Source organism: Bubalus bubalis, chromosome 13 (genome assembly GCF_019923935.1).
Source record: "Bubalus bubalis isolate 160015118507 breed Murrah chromosome 13, NDDB_SH_1, whole genome shotgun sequence".
NCBI classification, from domain to species: Eukaryota; Metazoa; Chordata; class Mammalia; order Artiodactyla; family Bovidae; genus Bubalus; species Bubalus bubalis.
In genome coordinates this window covers 20021762-20041228 of record NC_059169.1, presented here as the reverse complement: position 1 = coordinate 20041228, position 19467 = coordinate 20021762, and the positions used below count along the sequence as shown (strand labels likewise).

The 19467-nt window shown below is 40.8% G+C and overlaps 1 protein-coding gene across 1 annotated transcript in view; it reads left to right on the top strand.

Moving 5' to 3' along the window:
- The window catches only part of LOC102395698 (ATP-binding cassette sub-family C member 4-like), a 312677-nt gene that overhangs the window by 28347 nt on the left and 264863 nt on the right, over window positions 1-19467 (top strand). Inside the window, exons 2-3 of the mRNA XM_045162476.1 lie at window positions 16543-16653; window positions 17847-17967. Coding sequence (XP_045018411.1) covers window positions 16543-16653; window positions 17847-17967 — 232 coding nt within the window. The remainder of the gene's footprint in view (window positions 1-16542; window positions 16654-17846; window positions 17968-19467) is intronic.

Sequence of the window (19467 nt, the reverse complement as noted above, 5' to 3'; positions counted from 1 at the left end):
GATCATAAGGCAGTTCTATTTCCAGTTTTTTAAGGAATCTCCATACTGTTCTCCATAGTGGCTGTACTAGTTTGCATTCCCACCAACAGTGTGAGGGGATTCCCTTTTCTCCACACCTTCTCCAGCATTTATTGCTTGTAGACTTTTGGATAGCAGCCATTCTGACTGGCGTGAAATGGTACCTCATAGTGGTTTTGATTTGCATTTCTCTGATCATGAGTGATGTTGAGCATCTTTTCATGTGTTTGTTAGCCATCTGTATGTCTTCTTTGGAGAAATGTCTATTTAGTTCTCTGGCCCATTTTTTGATTGGGTTATTTATTTTTCTGAGTTGAGCTGCAGGAGTTGCTTGTATATTTTTGAGATTATTTCTTTGTCAGTTGCTTCATTTGCTATTATTTTCTCCCATTCTGAAGGCTGTCTTTTCACCTTGCTTATAGTTTCCTTTGTTGTGCAGAAGCTTAGTTTAATTAGGTCCCATTTGTTTATTTTTGCTTTTATTTCCAATATTCTGGGAGGTGGGTCATAGAGAATCCTGCTGTGATTTATGTCAGAGAGTGTTTTGCCTATGTTCTCCTCTAGAAGTTTTATAGTTTCTGGTCTTACGTTTAGATCTTTAATCCATTTTGAGTTTATTTTTTGTGTATGGTGTTAGAAAGTGTTCTAGTTTCATCCTTTTACAAGTGGTTGACCAGTTTTCCCAGCACCACTTGTTAAAGAGATTGTCTTTTCTCCATTGTATATTCTTGCCCCCTTTGTCAAAGATAAGGTGTCCATAGGTGTGTGGATTTATCTCTGGGCTTTCTATTTTGTTCCATTGATCTATATTTCTGTCTTTGTGCCAGTACCATACTGTCTTGATGACTGTGGCTTTGTAGTACAGCCTGAAGTCAGGCAGGTTGATTCCTCCAGTTCCAGTCTTCTTTCTCAAGATTGCTTTGTCTATTCGAGGTTTTTTGTATTTCCATACAAATTGTGAAATTATTTGTTCTAGCTCTGTGAAATTGCATTAAATCTATAGATTGTTTTGGGTAGTATACTCATTTTCACTATATTGATTCTTCTGATCCATGAACATGGTATATTTCTCCATCTATTAGTGTCCTCTTTGATTTCTTTCACCAGTGTTTTATGATTTTCTATATATAGGTCTTTAGTTTCTTTAGGTAGATATATTCCTGAGTATTTTATTCTTTTCATTGCAATGGTGAATGGAATTATTTCCTTAATTTCTCTTTCTATTTTCTCATTATTAGTGTATAGGAATGCAAGGGATTTCTGTGTGTTGATTTTATATCCTGCAACTTTACTATATTCATTGATTAGCTCTAGTAATTTTCTGGTGGAGTCTTTAGGGTTTTCTATGTAGAGGATCATGTCATCTGCAAACAGTGAGAGTTTTACTTCTTCTTTTCCAATTTGGATTCCTTTTATTTCTTTTTCTGCTCTGATTGCTGTGGCCAAAACTTCCAAAACTATGTTGAATAGTAGTGGTGAAAGTGGGCACCCTTGTCTTGTTCCTGACTTTGGGGGAAATGCTTTCAATTTTTCACCATTGAGGATAATGTTTGCTGTGGGTTTGTCATATGATTACAGTGTTTTTTGACAAGGAAGTTTAACCAAGTTGTTGGGACATACAGTATTTTAAAATAACTAGAATTATGACTGATACAATTATACCAGTACATATCCAAATTTCAGAAACTTTAATTTTTACCATGTCTATGTTAATAACATTCATTCATAAAGTATATTCAGAGCAACTTTATCACTCTTGTGATAATGCTTTCCAGTAATTTTACATACCAAATAATACTAGTTAAGTATTTCTCTTAGATGCGTTGGGGCTCTCTAAAGCATTTTAAAGCTGTCTGGAAGTCAAAAGAACTTTAATGAAAATTGTATATTTGGAAAATTTGTGAAAAATTTGGTGAAAAATTTGACACTTGGTCAAATAAGGTCATAGATCACTGTGAAACATTACTTATTCCTTAACCAAAGTGAGAAGACATGTCAAACGCAAATACAGAGTACTTATAGGCACAGAAGCGCACATAATCTGTTATCAAAGTCAGCATTCCAGGAGAACTTTGTCCTTCTAACAGAAAGAGAAATCCAAATCTAGTCTTGTACCAGTTTGCTTTTAATAATAAAAGTCATTTACTTAATTAAATTCAATATAAACTTAGCCCATCTGTACCACGCACAAAAAGTTCTTTTTTCAGTGTTGCCTTACTACAAACCTTTCATCATTTTCTGTATCTATGTTATTTTGTTCTTAAATTATCCCACGTTGAAACAACTGCATAAACTTCCATCATTTAACTTGATTTAGCACAACTCTAAAATTTTACATTAACAAATATCTGTAGAGATCATTTATATCTAAAAGGCACAAAAAAGTCAAATAAATAACCTAACTCTACACCTAAAGCAACTAGAAAAGGAAGAAATGAAGAACCCCAGGGTTAGTAGAAGGAAAGAAATCTTAAAAATTAGAGCAGAAATAAATGCAAAAGAAACAAAAGAGACCATAGCAAAAATCAACAAAGCCAAAAGCTGGTTCTTTGAAAGGATAAATAAAATTGACAAACCATTAGCCAGACACATCAAGAAACAAAGGGAGAAAAATCAAATCAATAAAATTAGAAATGAAAATGGAGAGATCACAACAGACAACACAGAAATACAAAGGATCATAAGAGACTACTATCAACAATTATATGCCAATAAAATGGACAACGAGGAAGAAATGGACAAATTCTTAGAAAAGTACAACTTTCCAAAACTCGACCAGGAAGAAATAGAAAATCTTAACAGACCCATCACAAGCACGGAAATTGAAACTGTAATAAAAAATCTTCCGGCAAACAAAAGCCCAGGTCCAGACGGCTTCACAGCTGAATTCTACCAAAAATTTAGAGAAGAGCTAACACCTATCCTGCTCAAACTCTTCCAGAAAATTGCAGAGGATGGTAAACTTCCAAACTCATTCTATGAGGCCACCATCACCCTAATACCAAAACCTGACAAAGATGCCACAAAAAAAGAAAACTACAGGCCAATATCACTGATGAACATAGATGCAAAAATCCTTAACAAAATTCTAGCAATCAGAATCCAACAACACATTAAAAAGATCATACACCATGACCAAGTGGGCTTTATCCCAGGGATGCAAGGATTCTTCAATATCCACAAATCAATCAATGTAATACACCACATTAACAAATTGAAAAATAAAAACCATATGATTATCTCAATAGATGCAGAGAAAGCCTTTGACAAAATTCAACATCCATTTATGATAAAAACTCTCCAGAAAGCAGGATTAGAAGGAACATACCTCAACATAATAAAAGCTATATATGACAAACCCACAGCAAACATTATCCTCAATGGGGAAAAATTGAAAGCATTTCCTCTAAAGTCAGGAACAAGACAAGGGTGCCCACTTTCACCATTACTATTCAACATAGTTTTGGAAGTTTTGGCCACAGCAATCAGAACAGAAAAAGAAATAAAAGGAATCCAAATTGGAAAAGAAGAAGTAAAGCTCTCACTGTTTGCAGATGACATGATCCTCTACATAGAAAACCCTAAAGACTCCACCAGAAAATTACTAGAACTAATCAATGACTATAGTAAAGTTGCAGGATATAAAATCAACACCCAGAAATCCCTTGCATTCCTATACACTAATAATGAGAAAACAGAAAGAGAAATTAAGGAAACAATTCCATTCACCATTGCAATGGAAAGAATAAAATACTTAGGAATATATCTACCTAAAGAATCTAAAGACCTATATATAGAAAACTATAAAACACTGGTGAAAGAAATCAAAGAGGACACTAACAGATGGAGAAATATACCATGTTCATGGATTGGAAGAATCAATATAGTGAAAATGAGTATACTACCCAAAGCAATCTATAAATTCAATGCAATCCCTATCAAGCTACCAACGGTATTCTTCACAGAGCTAGAACAAATAATTTCACAATTTGTATGGAAATACAAAAAACCTCGAATAGCCAAAGCGATCTTGAGAAAGAAGAATGGAACTGGAGGAATCAACCTGCCTGACTTCAGGCTCTACTACAAAGCCACAGTTATCAAGACAGTATGGTACTGGCACAAAGACAGAAATATAGATCAATGGAACAAAATAGAAAGCCCAGAGATAAATCCACGCACATATGGACACCTTATCTTTGACAAAGGGGGCAAGAATATACAATGGAGAAAAGACAATCTCTTTAACAAGTGGTGCTGGGAAAACTGGTCAACCACTTGTAAAAGGATGAAACTAGAACACTTTCTAACACCATATACAAAAATAAACTCAAAATGGATTAAAGATCTAAACGTAAGACCAGAAACTATAAAACTCCTAAAGGAGAACATAGGCAAAACACTCTCTGACATACATCACAGCAGGATCCTCTATGACCCACCTCCCAGAATATTGGAAATAAAAGCAAAAATAAACAAATGGGACCTAATTAACCTTAAAAGCTTCTGCACATCAAAGGAAACTATAAGCAAGGTGAAAAGACAGCCTTCAGAATGGGAGAAGATAATAGCAAATGAAGCAACTGACAAACAACTAATCTCGAGAATATACAAGCAACTCCTACAGCTCAACTCCAGAAAAATAAATGACCCAATCAAAAAATGGGCCAAAGAACTAAATAGACATTTCTCCAAAGAAGACATACAGATGGCTAACAAACACATGAAAAGATGCTCAACATCACTCATTATCAGAGAAATGCAAATCAAAACCACTATGAGGTACCATTTCACACCAGTCAGAATGGCTGTGATCCAAAAGTCTACAAATAATAAATGCTGGAGAGGGTGTGGAGAAAAGGGAACCCTCTTACACTGTTGGTGGGAATGCAAACTAGTACAGCCACTATGGATAACAGTGTGGAGATTCCTTAAAAAACTGGAAATAGAACTGCCTTATGATCCAGCAATCCCACTGCTGGGCATACACACTGAGGAAACCAGAAGGGAAAGAGACACGTGTACCCCAATATTTATCGCAGCACTGTTTATAATAGCCAGGACATGGAAGCAACCTAGATGTCCATCAGCAGATGAATGGATAAGAAAGCTGTGGTACATATACACAATGGAGTATTATTCAGCCATTAAAAAGAATACATTTGAATCAGTTCTAATGAGGTGGATGAAACTGGAGCCTATTATACAGAGTGAAGTAAGCCAGAAAGAAAAACACCAATACAGTATACTAACACATATATATGGAATTTAGAAAGATGGTAACAATAACCCTGTGTACGAGACAGCAAAAGAGACACTGATGTATAGAACAGTCTTATGGACTCTGTGAGAGAGGGAGAGGGTGGGAAGATTTGGGAGAATGGCATTGAAACATGTAAAATATCATGTATGAAATGAGTTGCCAGTCCAGGTTCGATGCACGATACTGGTTGCTTGGGGCTGGTGCACTGGGATGACCCAGAGGGATGGAATGGGGAGGGAGGAGGGAGGAGGGTTCAGGATGGGGAACACATGTATACCTGTGGTGGATTCATTTTGACATTTGGCAAAACTAATACAGTTATGTAAAGTTTAAAAATAAAATAAAATTAAAAAAAAAAGGCACAAAAAGAGAAATGCAAATTTCTCTTCTAACTCATTATACAAAACTCAATCATCTTGGCTATTTTCAGGAATTTTTTTTTCTCCATTTCTCAAGTATCCACTTAAGTTTTAAAAAACAGATAATAGTAATAAACAGTAATGTATATCATTTGTTCACATTCACATGGTTCACTTTAAGCAAAACCAGAAAGAGGGAACAGGATTTGGACTCAGGCAGGAAGACAACACAGACACCCACACACATATCCTCCAATATAAGCCAAATTGCAAAAGGCCCATTTTGATACAATAGCAGAGCCATTAGGGGTCATTGTTCTCCAGATCTTAGAGAGTATTGAGAATACACAGGGCTACAATAAACATACAGTTTTCTTTCATTTACATGAACATAGCTGAAGATCTCCCAGTTTTGCAACATATACCCTAGCGGGACTATAAGATGGAACAGAGCTCTGATCATCCATTATTCATGGCTGGTGTCATCAAATATCAAGCAAACAACAATTCAAAATGTTCTCTCAGGATCACAGTTCCTTAGCCCCAAAAAGGGAGATTCCAAAACCATGTTCCTTTAGTCAAAATGGGGAGAACTTCAACCACCATCCCATCAGAAATAAAGTTGAATGAATGACCAAGGCTAGTCCACAAGGGAAAATGCTAACCAGTGCTGCACCACAGGCAAACCTATTGGCATCATCACACATGAGCTGCATTACTCACCAAAGACATCTCAGTTGGCCAGTGCAAATACTGACACACATACAAACAACAAATATATGGTCCCACATTCAAAGAACCAGCCCAGGTATAGCCCCCAGATTCCACCTCCATTTCCAGATGGAGGCCACAGAGTGACCTGGCTCCCAAAAGAGAATGGACACAGAGTGACTCACCCCAAAATGATACACAAAGCTATGTAGAATATAGTTGCACAGACAGAAATTCAGAGGAGGTGTAAAAATTTTACATCCACACCCAGATAGAGGCCTCTAAACAGATTGGCCCAGCTCTCTAAAGAGAACAGACCCAGAGTGGCTCACTTCCTGTAAGGGTAGCAGCCCAAATGGAGTAGAGAGAGTTCCCATCCTCCACAAGCTGGAATGACTTTCCTTCCAAGCAACACTGAATGTGGACTGCAGCTCTGGACATTTCTTTGCTCCAAACAGTCTTGAGCCATGAGGCAGTTGGTACCTCTCAAGGGCAGTGCCTCCCAGTTCCCTGGAGCAAATGAGCTCCAGCAGCCTCTGGGGACTCAGAGAAGGGGCTTTCTGTGGCTGGAGTTGACCTACTATGGGCACAGACTCTTGGCTGCCTTGCCAAAGTTGTAACTGAAAGCAAGTTCATGTGCCTGATGTACAGTGAGGCCAAACAATAAGGAAATGTCAGAGTTTGGAGCAGAGCAAGGTTTATTGTAGGGCCATGCAAGGAGATGGGTGGCTCATCCCCCGAAACTCCGAAATCCCTGAAAGATTTCAGGGAAGTATTTTTAAAGCTAGGTAAGGGAGAGGGGTCACAGGGTATGTGATCAGCTCATGTACAGTTCTCTTGATTGGTTGATGGCGAGGTAAAAGGACAGTGTCACAGGGGTTAACATTATCAATCCTTAGGCTTCAAGGGACCTAGGAGCTATATGCTCATGGTCATCAACTAGTTAACATCTTCCTTTAGGTGGGGGTTTTCTCATCTTAAAAGAACTCAGGAAATATGATTCAAATACTGTCATCTAGGTGCTTCAGATAGGAGTTAAAGCAGAGGATATGGGGAAGGGATCTGTCTTGGGAAGACCCCATAGGGTCCTGCTCAGTTACAAAGACCTGTGAAGGACTGGGGTGGATGCAGGGTAGGAGGATAAAGGTAGGCGTGTCAGTGAGTGTTCAAGATGAAAGATGAACAAGATGGAAACCAACCTGGCTGTGAGAAAAGGTTCCTTTTGGGATAGAGGGATGTGATGTGAAAAGCAGGTTGGAGCTACTGCAAATATGCAGACACTCACATTGGTCCTGATTGTACTGAGGCAGGAGGCTTGGCTTTGCAAGCTGCATAAGATGATATATCTTTTAAATTCACCTAAATGCACCAATGTTTCGGAGAAGGCAGTGGCACCCCACTCCAGTACTCTTGCCTGGGGAATCCCATGGACGGAGGAGGCTGGTAGGTTTCAGTCCATGGGGTCGCTAAGAGTCGGACACCACTGAGTGACTTCACTTTCACTTTTCACTTTCATGCATTGGAGAAGGAAATGGCAACCCACTCCAGTGTTCTTGCCTGGAGAATCCCAGGGACAGGGGAGCCTGGTGGGCTGCTGTCTATGGGGGTCGCACAGAGTCAGACATGACCGAAGTGACTTAGCAGTAGCAGCACCAATGTTTATTTCTCAGGGGCTGATAAACTTTGAGCAAACTGTTGAAGCATCAAGATAACTCACAAGATTCTCAATTCTTTGGTCTTGAGTTTTGTCCTTTAATTAAGAAAATATGAATTACATATTCATGTGCATTTAATTCAGGTTCTGGAATGATTATTTGATCCAAGTAAAGTAGTTTCTTTCCTATGCTTTGGTTTCTCAAATCCCAGTGAGTGGCATCAAAGGCTTGCTTTGTTAGGCAGATATACTCCCTACTTTCAGAAAGGATACCTGGAACTTGGAAACAAGAGCTCTGTCATTCCTCATGGGGAAGAAGTTTAATAGTTTAGAAGAATGTGGTTGATTGGAACAGATACTAAAGACCAGATATTCTGAGGCGAATCAGTACTAGGCACTCAGAGGGACTTTGGTGATGATTGAGTCCTGTACCTAGTGGTGGCCATGCACCTGTTACATGCAGGTAGGGCATCACCTGCTCGTTGCTTACTAGTTCCAATCAGCAGTACTTTAATCCCATCACAATGTTGGGAGTTGGTCAGCAAGAACAGTATTTTACTTGTGGTTCCTCATTTTTTACTCTCACTGTTACTGAAATTTTGCAAATGTATCAAATGTGTGTGTATTTTTTTTCTCTTAAAGATGAAGATTTAAAAGTTATCTGTGTGTAATAATAGTATATTCTTGGTGTTAGCTGTAGTGTGGGAAAAAGTGTTGGGAATATGTGTGTTGATAAGACAAGGGACACTGTGAAGAAGTATAAGTCTTTTTGATTAGCTGATAGGAGAGAAGGGAGACAAAAGGCCAGGCATGAAGCAGAAAAGGCCTAGAAGTTCTGAGGCAGGAAGGCTCTGCAGTGCCCACAGCCTGGTGGACCCCAGAGCAGAGGGTGTGGAGAAAACTGGAGAGCCTTGGGGAGGGTGGGGCATGCAGCCTGCACTGCTGCTTCAATTATTTTGAAGTGGAAAGAACAGAGAGTGGATGAAAGGGGAGGGGATGAGAAAATGGATTTTGAACAAGTTTTAGAAACCAAGGAAAGTCTCAGAGGAAAGGAGAGAAGATTCTAGCTTGAGCATTGACACTCATGACTAATTGGATTTGGCTTGGGCCACTCTGAAAGCCAGAGTGGTGACCCACATCAAGATATCTCACCAGCAATGTGGGTGTTCTGATATCACCCTGGATGGGTTCCAGTGACATCTGTGGCAGGCACTGTGCTTGATCATGGAGATTCCATATAGTATGTAAGTAGTCATTGCCCTGAAGGAATGTGGTCTCTGGTGGGATAGTTAGGAGGAAATATGGTTGCTGGATGAAGATCTATAGGAGGAGAGGGAAGGAGAAAGGATCATGGTGGAGAGGACAGTTCTTGGGGTGGAATGGGTTGAGGGATAGCTCATGGTAGTGGTTGAATTGTTGAGTATACGCCCTCAGGGATAGATTGGAATTAAGGAGTCAATTTATCCAGGTCTCCAGGTCCAAATCCTTATTTAGGTGGTGACATGTGATTTAGGTTCCTGTCAGTCATCTAAGGGAGGTGAAAATCTTTATCTTTCTATGGTATCCAGAGGGCTCTGTCTGGCATTTTGAGATTTGGCAGCAAAGGAATTTGTGAAAGTCCTTAAATCAAGAGCCATGGGGAAAGAAATTTGCCTGATTGAGCAAATTCATCTCTTTTCTGCATGGGATTACTCAAGAGTGGTGTCCTGGTGACAGCTGCTCTTTGTCTGACTTTCTCCTGTTCAGAGCAACATTGATCCTTTCAGTTAATCCCTCAGCAGCCCAGGTGGGTATTCCCCAGGTGTTCTCCCCACTTTCCAGAGACCAATACTGAGAGGTTACATGACTAGTTCAAGGTCACACAACCAGAGAGTGGTAAAATCTAGACTCTGACACAGGAAGATTTCTGCCTGAGGTATACCAAGTACAATTTTTTCTCTTTAAATTTAAAAAAATAGTAAAATGCACAATCAAAAAATGGTAAAATGCACAAACCATAAATGTATCATCTTAACCACTTTTAAGCATTTGATTCAGGGTTGTTATGTACATTCACATTATAATACAACCTATTTTCAGAACCCTTTTCATCCTGCATTAGTGTGTCATTAAACACTAACTCCCCAGTCCCTTTCCAGCCCCTGGGAATCACAGGGCCACTTTGTTTCTCTCTAAATTTGACTGCTCTGAGTACCTTCATGTAAGTAGAATCATACAGTATTCGTCCTGTGTCCATTTTACACCCCCTCCCTCACCATCAGTGTGTAAGGGCCCAGTTTCTTCACATCCTTGCCAAACCTTCTCTTTCCTTCTTTGTTCTCCCCATATTAGTTCCTCTAAAATGTGTGAGGTGGTGTCTCATTTCCCTAATGGTTAGTGATGTTGAGCATCTTTCTTGCTCAAGCAGAATTTTACAGAGGACCTCTCAGGCAGGATGTCATTATCTGGGTAAGTCCCAGTGCTAATTTCCTGAGTGATTTCTGTAGGGAATAACTGTAGGATAAATGACCCAACATCTTTTAAGCCAGTTTGGTAATAAAACTCATAGATTTATACTTTTGTTTTGGAAGGAAATTGAGACCTAGAAATATTAAGGGTCATGAACATTCTGAACTGGAATGGAGTAGGGGAGCAGCAGGGAGGTGGACCTTCAAGGCCCTGGGTCCTCATTACCACTGCTGGGAGTAGAATCCAGTCTTCTGACTCCTGGAAGGGTCAGGGTCCCTTAGGCATGCCAGGCAGGGTTTGCACAATCTGAAGCTCAGTCTCTTATTGCTTATTTAATAATTCATAGACATTCATTTATTTTACATATAATTCTTGAGCATCTTCTCTGCACTATATATTGTGCTAGAAATAAAGCAATAGGTATAAGAAATCTGATCTCCACTTTTACAGATTGTTATCATCTCTCCTTGAAAATTTCCTAACTCTGGCAAAATCGGTAAATTGATCTTAATCTTTGGGCTATCTCTGCATATTAATTATTATCACTTACACAGTGCATACTGGATTTGAATGGGGTTTTGTGGGGTGACCTTCTATATAGTTACTGTTTTCTCTTATTAAAATTAATAAGTAATTTGCAGAGAGATAATTTGAGATTATGTAAACATCATCAGATCAGGTCAGTTGCTCAGTCGTGTCTGACTCTTTGCGACCCCATGAATCGCAGCATGCCAGGCCTCCCTGTCCATCACCAACTCCCGGAGTTCACTCAGACTCACGCTCATCGAGTCAGCGATGCCATCCAGCCATCTCATCCTCTGTCGTCCCCTTCTCCTCCTGCCCCCAATCCCTCCCAGCAAGGGAGGGATTTTTTAAGTACAAAGAAAACAACTTTATGCTCTCTCCCCGCGAATGCGGCGGGCAAGCTGGATGTTCTTGGGCATGATGGTGACGCGCTTGGCGTGGATGGCACACAGGTTGGTATCCTCGAAAAGCCCCACCAGGTAGGCTTCGCATGCCTCCTGCAGCGCCATCACCTCCGAGCTCTGGAAGCGCAAGTCGGTCTTGAAGTCCTGCGCGATCTCGAGCACCAGTCGCTGGAACGGTAGCTTGCGGATCAGCAGCTCCGTGAATTTCTGGTAGCGGCGGATCTCGTGCAGAGCTACGTGCCGGGCCGGTAACGGTGCGGCTTCTTCACGCCGCCGGTAGCCGGCGCGCTCTTGCGGGCCGCCTTAGTGGCCAGGTGTTGCGTGGCGCCTTGCAATTGGAGTCTTTGCCAATGAGTCAACACTTCGCATGAGGTGGCCAAAGTACTGGAGTTTCAGCTTTAGCATCAGTCCTTCCAAAGAAATCCCAGGGCTGATCTCCTTCAGAATGGACTGGTTGGATCTCCTTGCAGTCCAAGGGACTCTCAAGAGTCTTCTCCAACACCACAGTTCAAAAGCATCAATTCTTCGGTGCTCAGCTTTCTTCACAGTCCAACTCTCACATCCATACATGACCACAGGAAAAACCATAGCCTTGACTAGACAAACCTTTGTTGGCAAAGTATTGTCTCTGCTTTTGAATATGCTATCTAGGTTGGTCATAACTTTCCTTCCAAGGAGTAAGTGTTTTTTAATTTCATGGCTGCAGTCCCCATCTGCAGTGATTTTAGAACCCAGAAAAATAAAGTCTGACACTGTTTCCCCTGTTTCCCCATCTATTTCCCATGAAGTGATGGGACCGGATGCCATGATCTTCGTTTTCTGAATGTTGAGCCTTAAGCCAACTTTTTCACTCTCCACTTTCACTTTCTTTTACCCATTAGTTTTAAGTTCCTTGAATAATTTTCTAACTCCATTGTTCCTTCTATCTATGTTTGTTTGTATTCTAGAATGGAAAAGCTTTCCCTTCTCTCCTGTTCATGTGGCAGTAAGGATTCATGGATTCATTCATTATTTAATGGGTTATAATTCATTGCCATATATTTTTATTTTTTTTTCTAAAGGTGAGATTGTTTCTTTTATTTATTTATTATTTCGGGCTGTGCTGGGTTTTTATTGTTGTGCGTGGGCTTTCCTTGTGGAGAACAGGGGCTACTCTCTAGTTGTGGTTTGTGAGCAATGGTTTCTCTTGTTTCAGAGCATGGGCCCTAGAGTGAGTGGGCGTTGGTAGTTGCAGTTCTTGGGCTCAGCAGTTGCAGCTTAGGGGCTCTAGAGTGCTGGCTCAGTGGTTATCCTGTGACATGTGGGATCCACCTGGACCAGGGATCAAAGCTGTCTTGCCTGCATTGGCAGGCAGATTCTTTACCACCAAGGAAGCCCCATTTATTTATTTCTGTGCTTGAAGTATCCCAAGTTTGTCTAGTGAGAGCCCTTCAAGCTGACTTCCCTGTCCTTTCTACACATCCTCATGATTCTGTTGAAAAAAATTTGCACAACATGAAAGTTGGGAATTACAATTTATTGAGGCAAAATGAGGGCTGCAGTCCAGGAGACAGCCTTAGAGAAATGGCTCCAGGGAGGCAAGAGGAGGACCTAGGATATATAGGAGTTTTGCAACAAAGGGCAAGTAGTCAGGAACATCAAAATAATATTGTAAATTAAAGAAAATCGAATATCCCAAGTTAAGGAATTTAGCGCTTTTCTGTATATGGGAAGACAAGTGTCTGGCTCATTGAAGTTATTCCTTTGATATATATCTCTGTTATCTGGAGCCAGTATCCTGTGTTTTCATATGCTGAATTTCCTTAGGGCTTATCACAGGGAATGGCTGCAGAGAGTGGCTGCAGTCTTTGGCTGCTAGATGGCAAGTATTCTTTTCCTTCCTGAATTTTCTCAGGGCTCACCAGCTCTTGCTGATGTTTGTGACATCCTTATTTACTAATATTGCAGGAAATATTTAATTTCTTAAAATAATTTCATCTCTCAATTCCTTGAGCACTTCCTTATTTTATGGTGCAAGGCCCGGCTTGTACTTTCTCTGGCTGTTGTTTTTCACCTACTGATAGTGGTTCTGCTGCTGGAAATGCCTGGGGCTTTGCTCACCTGTGTTCACACTAGTTATAGCAGCATCCACAGATGTTCCCCTTTTGGAGCCAGTGTTGTGACCTGACCTGTACTTGTAGTACTTAGGATTGTGAGAAGAGTCTCAGCAACAACCATTAGGGAACTTTGAAAAGGCAAGGTTTATTACTCACATGTCCTGGAGGGCACAAGGCGCATGTTGGATGACACAGTGATGTTCTGGATGAAAGAGAGAGAGTTCAGTTCAGTTCAGTTCAGTTCACTCAGTAGTGTCCGACTCTTTGTGACCCCATGGACTGTAGCATGCCAGGCTTTCCTGTCCATCACCAACTCCAGGAACTAACTCAAACTCATGTCCATTGAGTTGGTGATGCCATCCAACCATCTCATCCTCTGTTGTCCCCTACTCCTACCGCTTTCAATCATTTCTAGCATCATGGTCTTTTCCAATGAGTCAGTTCTTTGCATCAGGTGGCCACAGTATTGGAGTTTCAGCTTCAGCATCAGTCCTTCCAATGAATATTCAGGACTGATTTCCTTTAGGATGAACTGGTTGGATCTCCTTGCAGTCCAAAGGGACTCTCAAGAGTCTTCTCCAACACTACAGTTCAAAAACATTAATTCTTCGGCACTCAGCTTTCTTCATAGTCCAACTCTCACATCTGTACCTGACTACTGGAAAAACCATAGCTTTGACTAGACGAGCATTTGTCAACAAAGTAATGTTTCTGCTTTCTAATATGCTGTCTAGGTTTGTCACAGCTTTTCTTCCAAGGAGCAAGCATCTTTTATTTTCATGGCTGCAGTCACCATCTATAGTAATTTTGGAGCCCAAGAAAATAAATTCTGTCACTGTTTTCATTGTTTCCGCAACCATTTGCCATGAAGTGATGGTACCAGATGCCATGATCTTTGTTTTTTGAATGTTGAGTTTTAAGCCAGCTTTTTTACTCTCCTCTTTCACTTTCATCAAGAGGCTCTTTAGTTCCTCTTGACTTTCTGCCATAAAGATGGTGTCATCTGCATATCTGAGGTTATTGATAGTTCTCCCAGCAGTCTTGATTTCAGCTTGTGCTTCATCCAGCCCAGCATTTCACATGATGTAATCTGCATATAAATTAAATAAGCAGGGTGACAATATATAGCCTTGATGTACTCATTTCCCAATTTGGAACCAGTTCGTTGTTCCATGCCTCATTGGGGTTGAGATTGTGGTGTCTAGTATTCAGCAGGTTCACTTTTTATTGGTTAATTAAGACATGAGAGTGGGAATTAAAAGAACAGGAAGGGAGAAGCAAGCAGGCAGTGAGATAGTCTGTTATCATGTCAACCTGAGCTTTCTACAAAAGGGAACTTCATGGGTGAGCTGGCCTGGCTCTTTATCTAGTCGTGTAGCCGGCATGTGTTCATTGGAGGTGAATGTAGATATTCTTAAGACTTCAAGTCTAGGAGGAAGCATCTCAAGTAACCCTGAGAAAAGTGCTCTGAGGAGGTGAGGGTGTAGAGTCCAGTTATATAGGAGTTTTACCCTAAAGGACAGGTAGTCTGAATGTCAAAATATTATTCTTAATGAAAGAAAGCCAGATATCTCAAATTAAAGAATTTAATGCTTTTCTTTGAATGGGAAGATGCAGGAATCTGGGCTTATGGAAATAATTCCTTTGATATGCACCTCAGTTATCTGGGGCCAGTATCCTGTGTTTTGTCATCCTGAGCTCCCTCTGGGGTCATTATTGGGAGTTGCTGCAGTTTGACCCTGTTGCTGGGAAGGATTGAGGGCAGGAGGAGGAGGGGCAACAGAGGATGAAATGGTTGGATAGCATCATCAGCTCAATGGATATGAGTTTGAGCAAACTCCGGGAGATCGTGAAGGGCAGGAAACCCTGGCATGCTGCAGTCCATGGGGTTGCAATAAATCAGACATGACTGAGCGACTGAACAGCAATAACATATAGCAGGGTTTTTTGTTTGTTGTTTGTTTCCTTCCTGTGTTCCCAAAGGACTCACCAGTTCACTCACTCAGAGGGAGGTGGCTGCAATCATTGATGACTCTGGCATCCTTTGTTTACTGATATGGGAAGCAGTGTTTTATTTCTCAACTGTGAAAGTTCTCATCATGAGAAAATTATTTTGTAATTGTGTAGGTTAAAGAAACAAAGCCTCTAACATTTGGGCGCTGGAATGTTCTTTGCGACTGGTGTGTCTTTGCTTTTAGGACCCCTCCAGTGTATAGAGCTAGGGCATATATATGAATGTATTGTTGTTTAGTCATTAAGTTATGTCTGACTGTTTTCTGACCTCATGAACGATAGCCCGCCAGGCTCCTCTGTGCCTGGGATTTCCCAGGCAAGATACTGGAGTGGGTTACCATTTCCTTTTCCAGGACATCTTTCTGACCCAGGGATCGAATCCATGTCTTCTGCATTGGCAGGTGGATTCTTTACCACTGAGCCACCAGGGATGCCCATATATTCCCCAAATGTAGACATTTCTTTTTAATAAAGCCCATTAATATAGGGTTCTAATTAGACAGAGATTGTTACCGAGCCCAAGCTCACTATGCTCACCTCACAATAGACTGATGAATCTGACAGACAGCTGCTGAGGCAAGGTAGAGACTTTAATTGGGGAACTGACAGAGAAGATGGCAGGCTAGTGCCTCAAAATAACCATCTTATTGGGGTCTGGATGCCAGTTTCTTTTATAGATCACAGAGAAAAAACAATAAGGAGCTAAAGTCAAAAGTCAAAATAAAGAGGGAGAGGCAGTAAAGTAAAAGGGTCTTCAGTCTTGCAAAACATCTTCAAGGGAATGGTCAGCCTTTGGAAGGGGTGTTTTAATCTCTTCTACTTACAGGTGGGCAGGGACAAGCTATCTCTCCATGAGCTGAACAAAGGCACTGTAGTTTACAGTCAAGCAAAAGGGCAAGGGTTCTTTGAGGCAGACCATTGTGTATGATTTTAATAATAAAAGCAAGTCAAAGAAAGAGTTTCCAACATGGAGTCAGAATTGGCTTCTTCTCTGCAACAAGATGTATAGTTTGAATTTATGTCTCTCTTCTTTTTTCTTAATTTTTAACAGGTGGATAAATCCCTTGTTTAAAATTGGTTACAAACGGAGATTAGAAGAAGATGACATGTACTCGGTGCTTCCGGGAGATCGCTCCCAGCACCTTGGAGAAGAGCTGCAAGGGTGAGCACAGGCAGCAGGGAGAAGGGGAGGAAGAGTGAGAATTTCCATGTTTTGGGCAGGCTTTGCCTTCCTCTGGGTTCTTCTGAGCCTCCTGCCTTGACACTGCATACTCATCCCCCTCAGGCTGACCCTTGTTTTAGCCCACTTTGGAAGCTTGGGGAGCCTGTGTTCCCTGTGCATCAGTGCAAGTGGAGGGAGCCCACAGCTGAGGCCTTGGAGGCTGAACTCTGTCTCTAGAGGTGGGATCCCTGGAGTGTTACTGAGTCCAGGCTCACTCTGCTCGCCTCATGACAGACCAATGAATCTGAGAGACAAGGTGTTGAGGCAAGGAATATGACTTTATTTGGAAAGCTGGCTGACCGAGAGGATGGCAGACTAGTGTTCTCAGAGTAACCATCTTATTGAGGTCTGGATGCCACGTTCTTTTGTAGAATCAGAGAGAGAGAAGCAATGAGTAACTAAAGTCAAAAGGCAGAATAGAGAGGGAGAGGCAATGGGGAAGTAAAGTGAAAGGATTTTCAGTCTTGCAAAACATCTCCAAGGGAATAGCCAGCCTTTAGAAGGGGAGTGTTACTCTCTTCTATTCACAGGTGGGCAGGTCAGATTATCTAAGAGCTGAACAAAGGCACTTTAGTTTACAGTCATTCAGAAGGGCAGGGTCCTCTGAGGCAGGCCATTACGTATGATTGCAATAACAAAAGCAACAAAAAGCAAGTCAGAGAAACAGTTTCCAACTTTTAGTCAGAATTAGCTTCTTTTCTCAGAGAAGGCAATGGCAACCCACTCCAGTACTCTTGCCTGGAAAATCCCATGGACGGAGTAGCCTGGTGGGCTGCAGTCCATGGGGTCGCACAGAGTTGGACATGTCTGAAGTGACTTAGCAGCAGCAGCAGCAGCTTCTTTTCTGCCCTCTTGAGCTGTTCATGGTGCTGTGAATACAGCAAAGTTTGCCAGGAACTTGTTTCCTGAGACTAGGACTTTTCCCTTCAAGGCCTGTTGAAGGGAAACAGGCCTGGTGCTTCAGGGTCTGCACCATTCATGTTTGCTCACAGGAGCCCTGTGAGCAATTAGTCAGCATCTATGGGGCAGCCACAGAGTGCCCTGTGGTAAATGCTTACCTTCCACTCTGCCACTTCCCCGTTTTCCCTTTGGTGGACACGCTGTTCTTCACTGTGCTTTGTTTCTCATCACAGGTACTGGGATCAAGAAGTTTTGAGAGCTAATGAAGACACATGGGAGCCTTCTTTAATGAAAGCAATCATAAAGTGTTACTGGAAATCCTATTTGCCTTTTGCGATTTTTACGCTTTTTGAGGTAAAAGCTTTTATATACAGTGCATTGCTGTATATATGCAGATAGTACCGAGATGGATGCAACTGGTAGGGAAGGAGGCCAGTGGTTTAAGATCAGAGGATAAAATGTCTAGGAAACATGATGTAGCTCAATGGTTGTATTTATCTTTAGAATAGAAAGATGCTTAAAGGACTGGACCTCTGGGGGATTACTCTTTTCCTTTTAACTGATTAAAATGTAGTATCCTGGAAAGGACTGAAAAGAAAAGATGTTTTATTCCAAGTTAGGATATTGTTGGTGATTAGTAGATGATATAATGATCTTTGACCAAAAAAAGATCCTACAACCTCAAGGAATATGTGTCTCGTGGTTTTACTTCTCTCCCTGTGTCATTTAGCGTGTTCCTCTGACAGCCTACAGTCTATGGGGTCACAGAGTTGGACATGATTGAGCAACTAACACTTTCACTTTCTAGCACCTTAAGTTAGTGGTTAGAAGCTGATCTGACTCATTCAGGATTTCCCTGCCCCTCCTCTATGTAGGAGGTAGGCTTGTAGGGTTGTGCACCTCCCTTATAAAGTAGATAAAGTCTTCTCTTTTTATGTGTGTGAGATGTTAGGAACTATTCATGATCATTACTCAAGTTTCATTAACTCATTAGGAATTACAAAATGTTGATGTTCTAATTCTAATTTTTACCTTTTTCATTTATTAGCTAAAATAGCCACTTTGCCATTGTTAACTCTTTGGTTACTCTGAGCTATAGTATGTATAGGAATGGCAGGGAAAATTCTTATTTTTTTTAACTTAAAACTGTTTTTTCCCTTCTTTATTATTTTTGCCAAGCCAAGTGGCATGTGGAATCTTTTTTCCCTGACCAGGGATCAAACCCATGTTCCCTGCATTGAAAGTGTGGAGTATTAACCACTGGACCACCAGTGAAGTCTCTTTCTTACTTTTTTTTTCCCTTAATATATGTACTTTATTGTAGTATAGTTGACTTACAATGTTTCAGGTGTACAGCAAGGTGATTCAATTATATATAGTAGTGTTAGTCACTCAGTCCTGTTCAACTCTTTGTGACCCCATGGACTGTAACCTGCCAGGCTCCTCTGTCCATGGAATTCTCTAGGCAAGAATACTGGAGTGGGTTACCATTTCCTTCTCCAGAGGATCTTCCCAACCCAGGGATCAAACCCAGGTCTCCCACATTGCAGGTAGATTCTTTACCATCTGAGCCATAAGGGAAGCCTTCAATTATACATATATGCATATATTGTTTTTGAAATTATTCTCTATTATAGGTTATTATAAGATATTGACTATAGCTCCCTACACTGTACAGTAAACCTTTGTTGCTTTTCAGGTATTTACTTTTTTTAAAATTAGAAATCTAGCATTCTATCCATACTAAGTCAAACAAGTGGAATCAAAATTTCATAAAATTTTTAGCTAGGCAAAAATTCATGTTTTCTAAAATATATATATTATACATATTATTTATGTATACAAAAGCTTCCT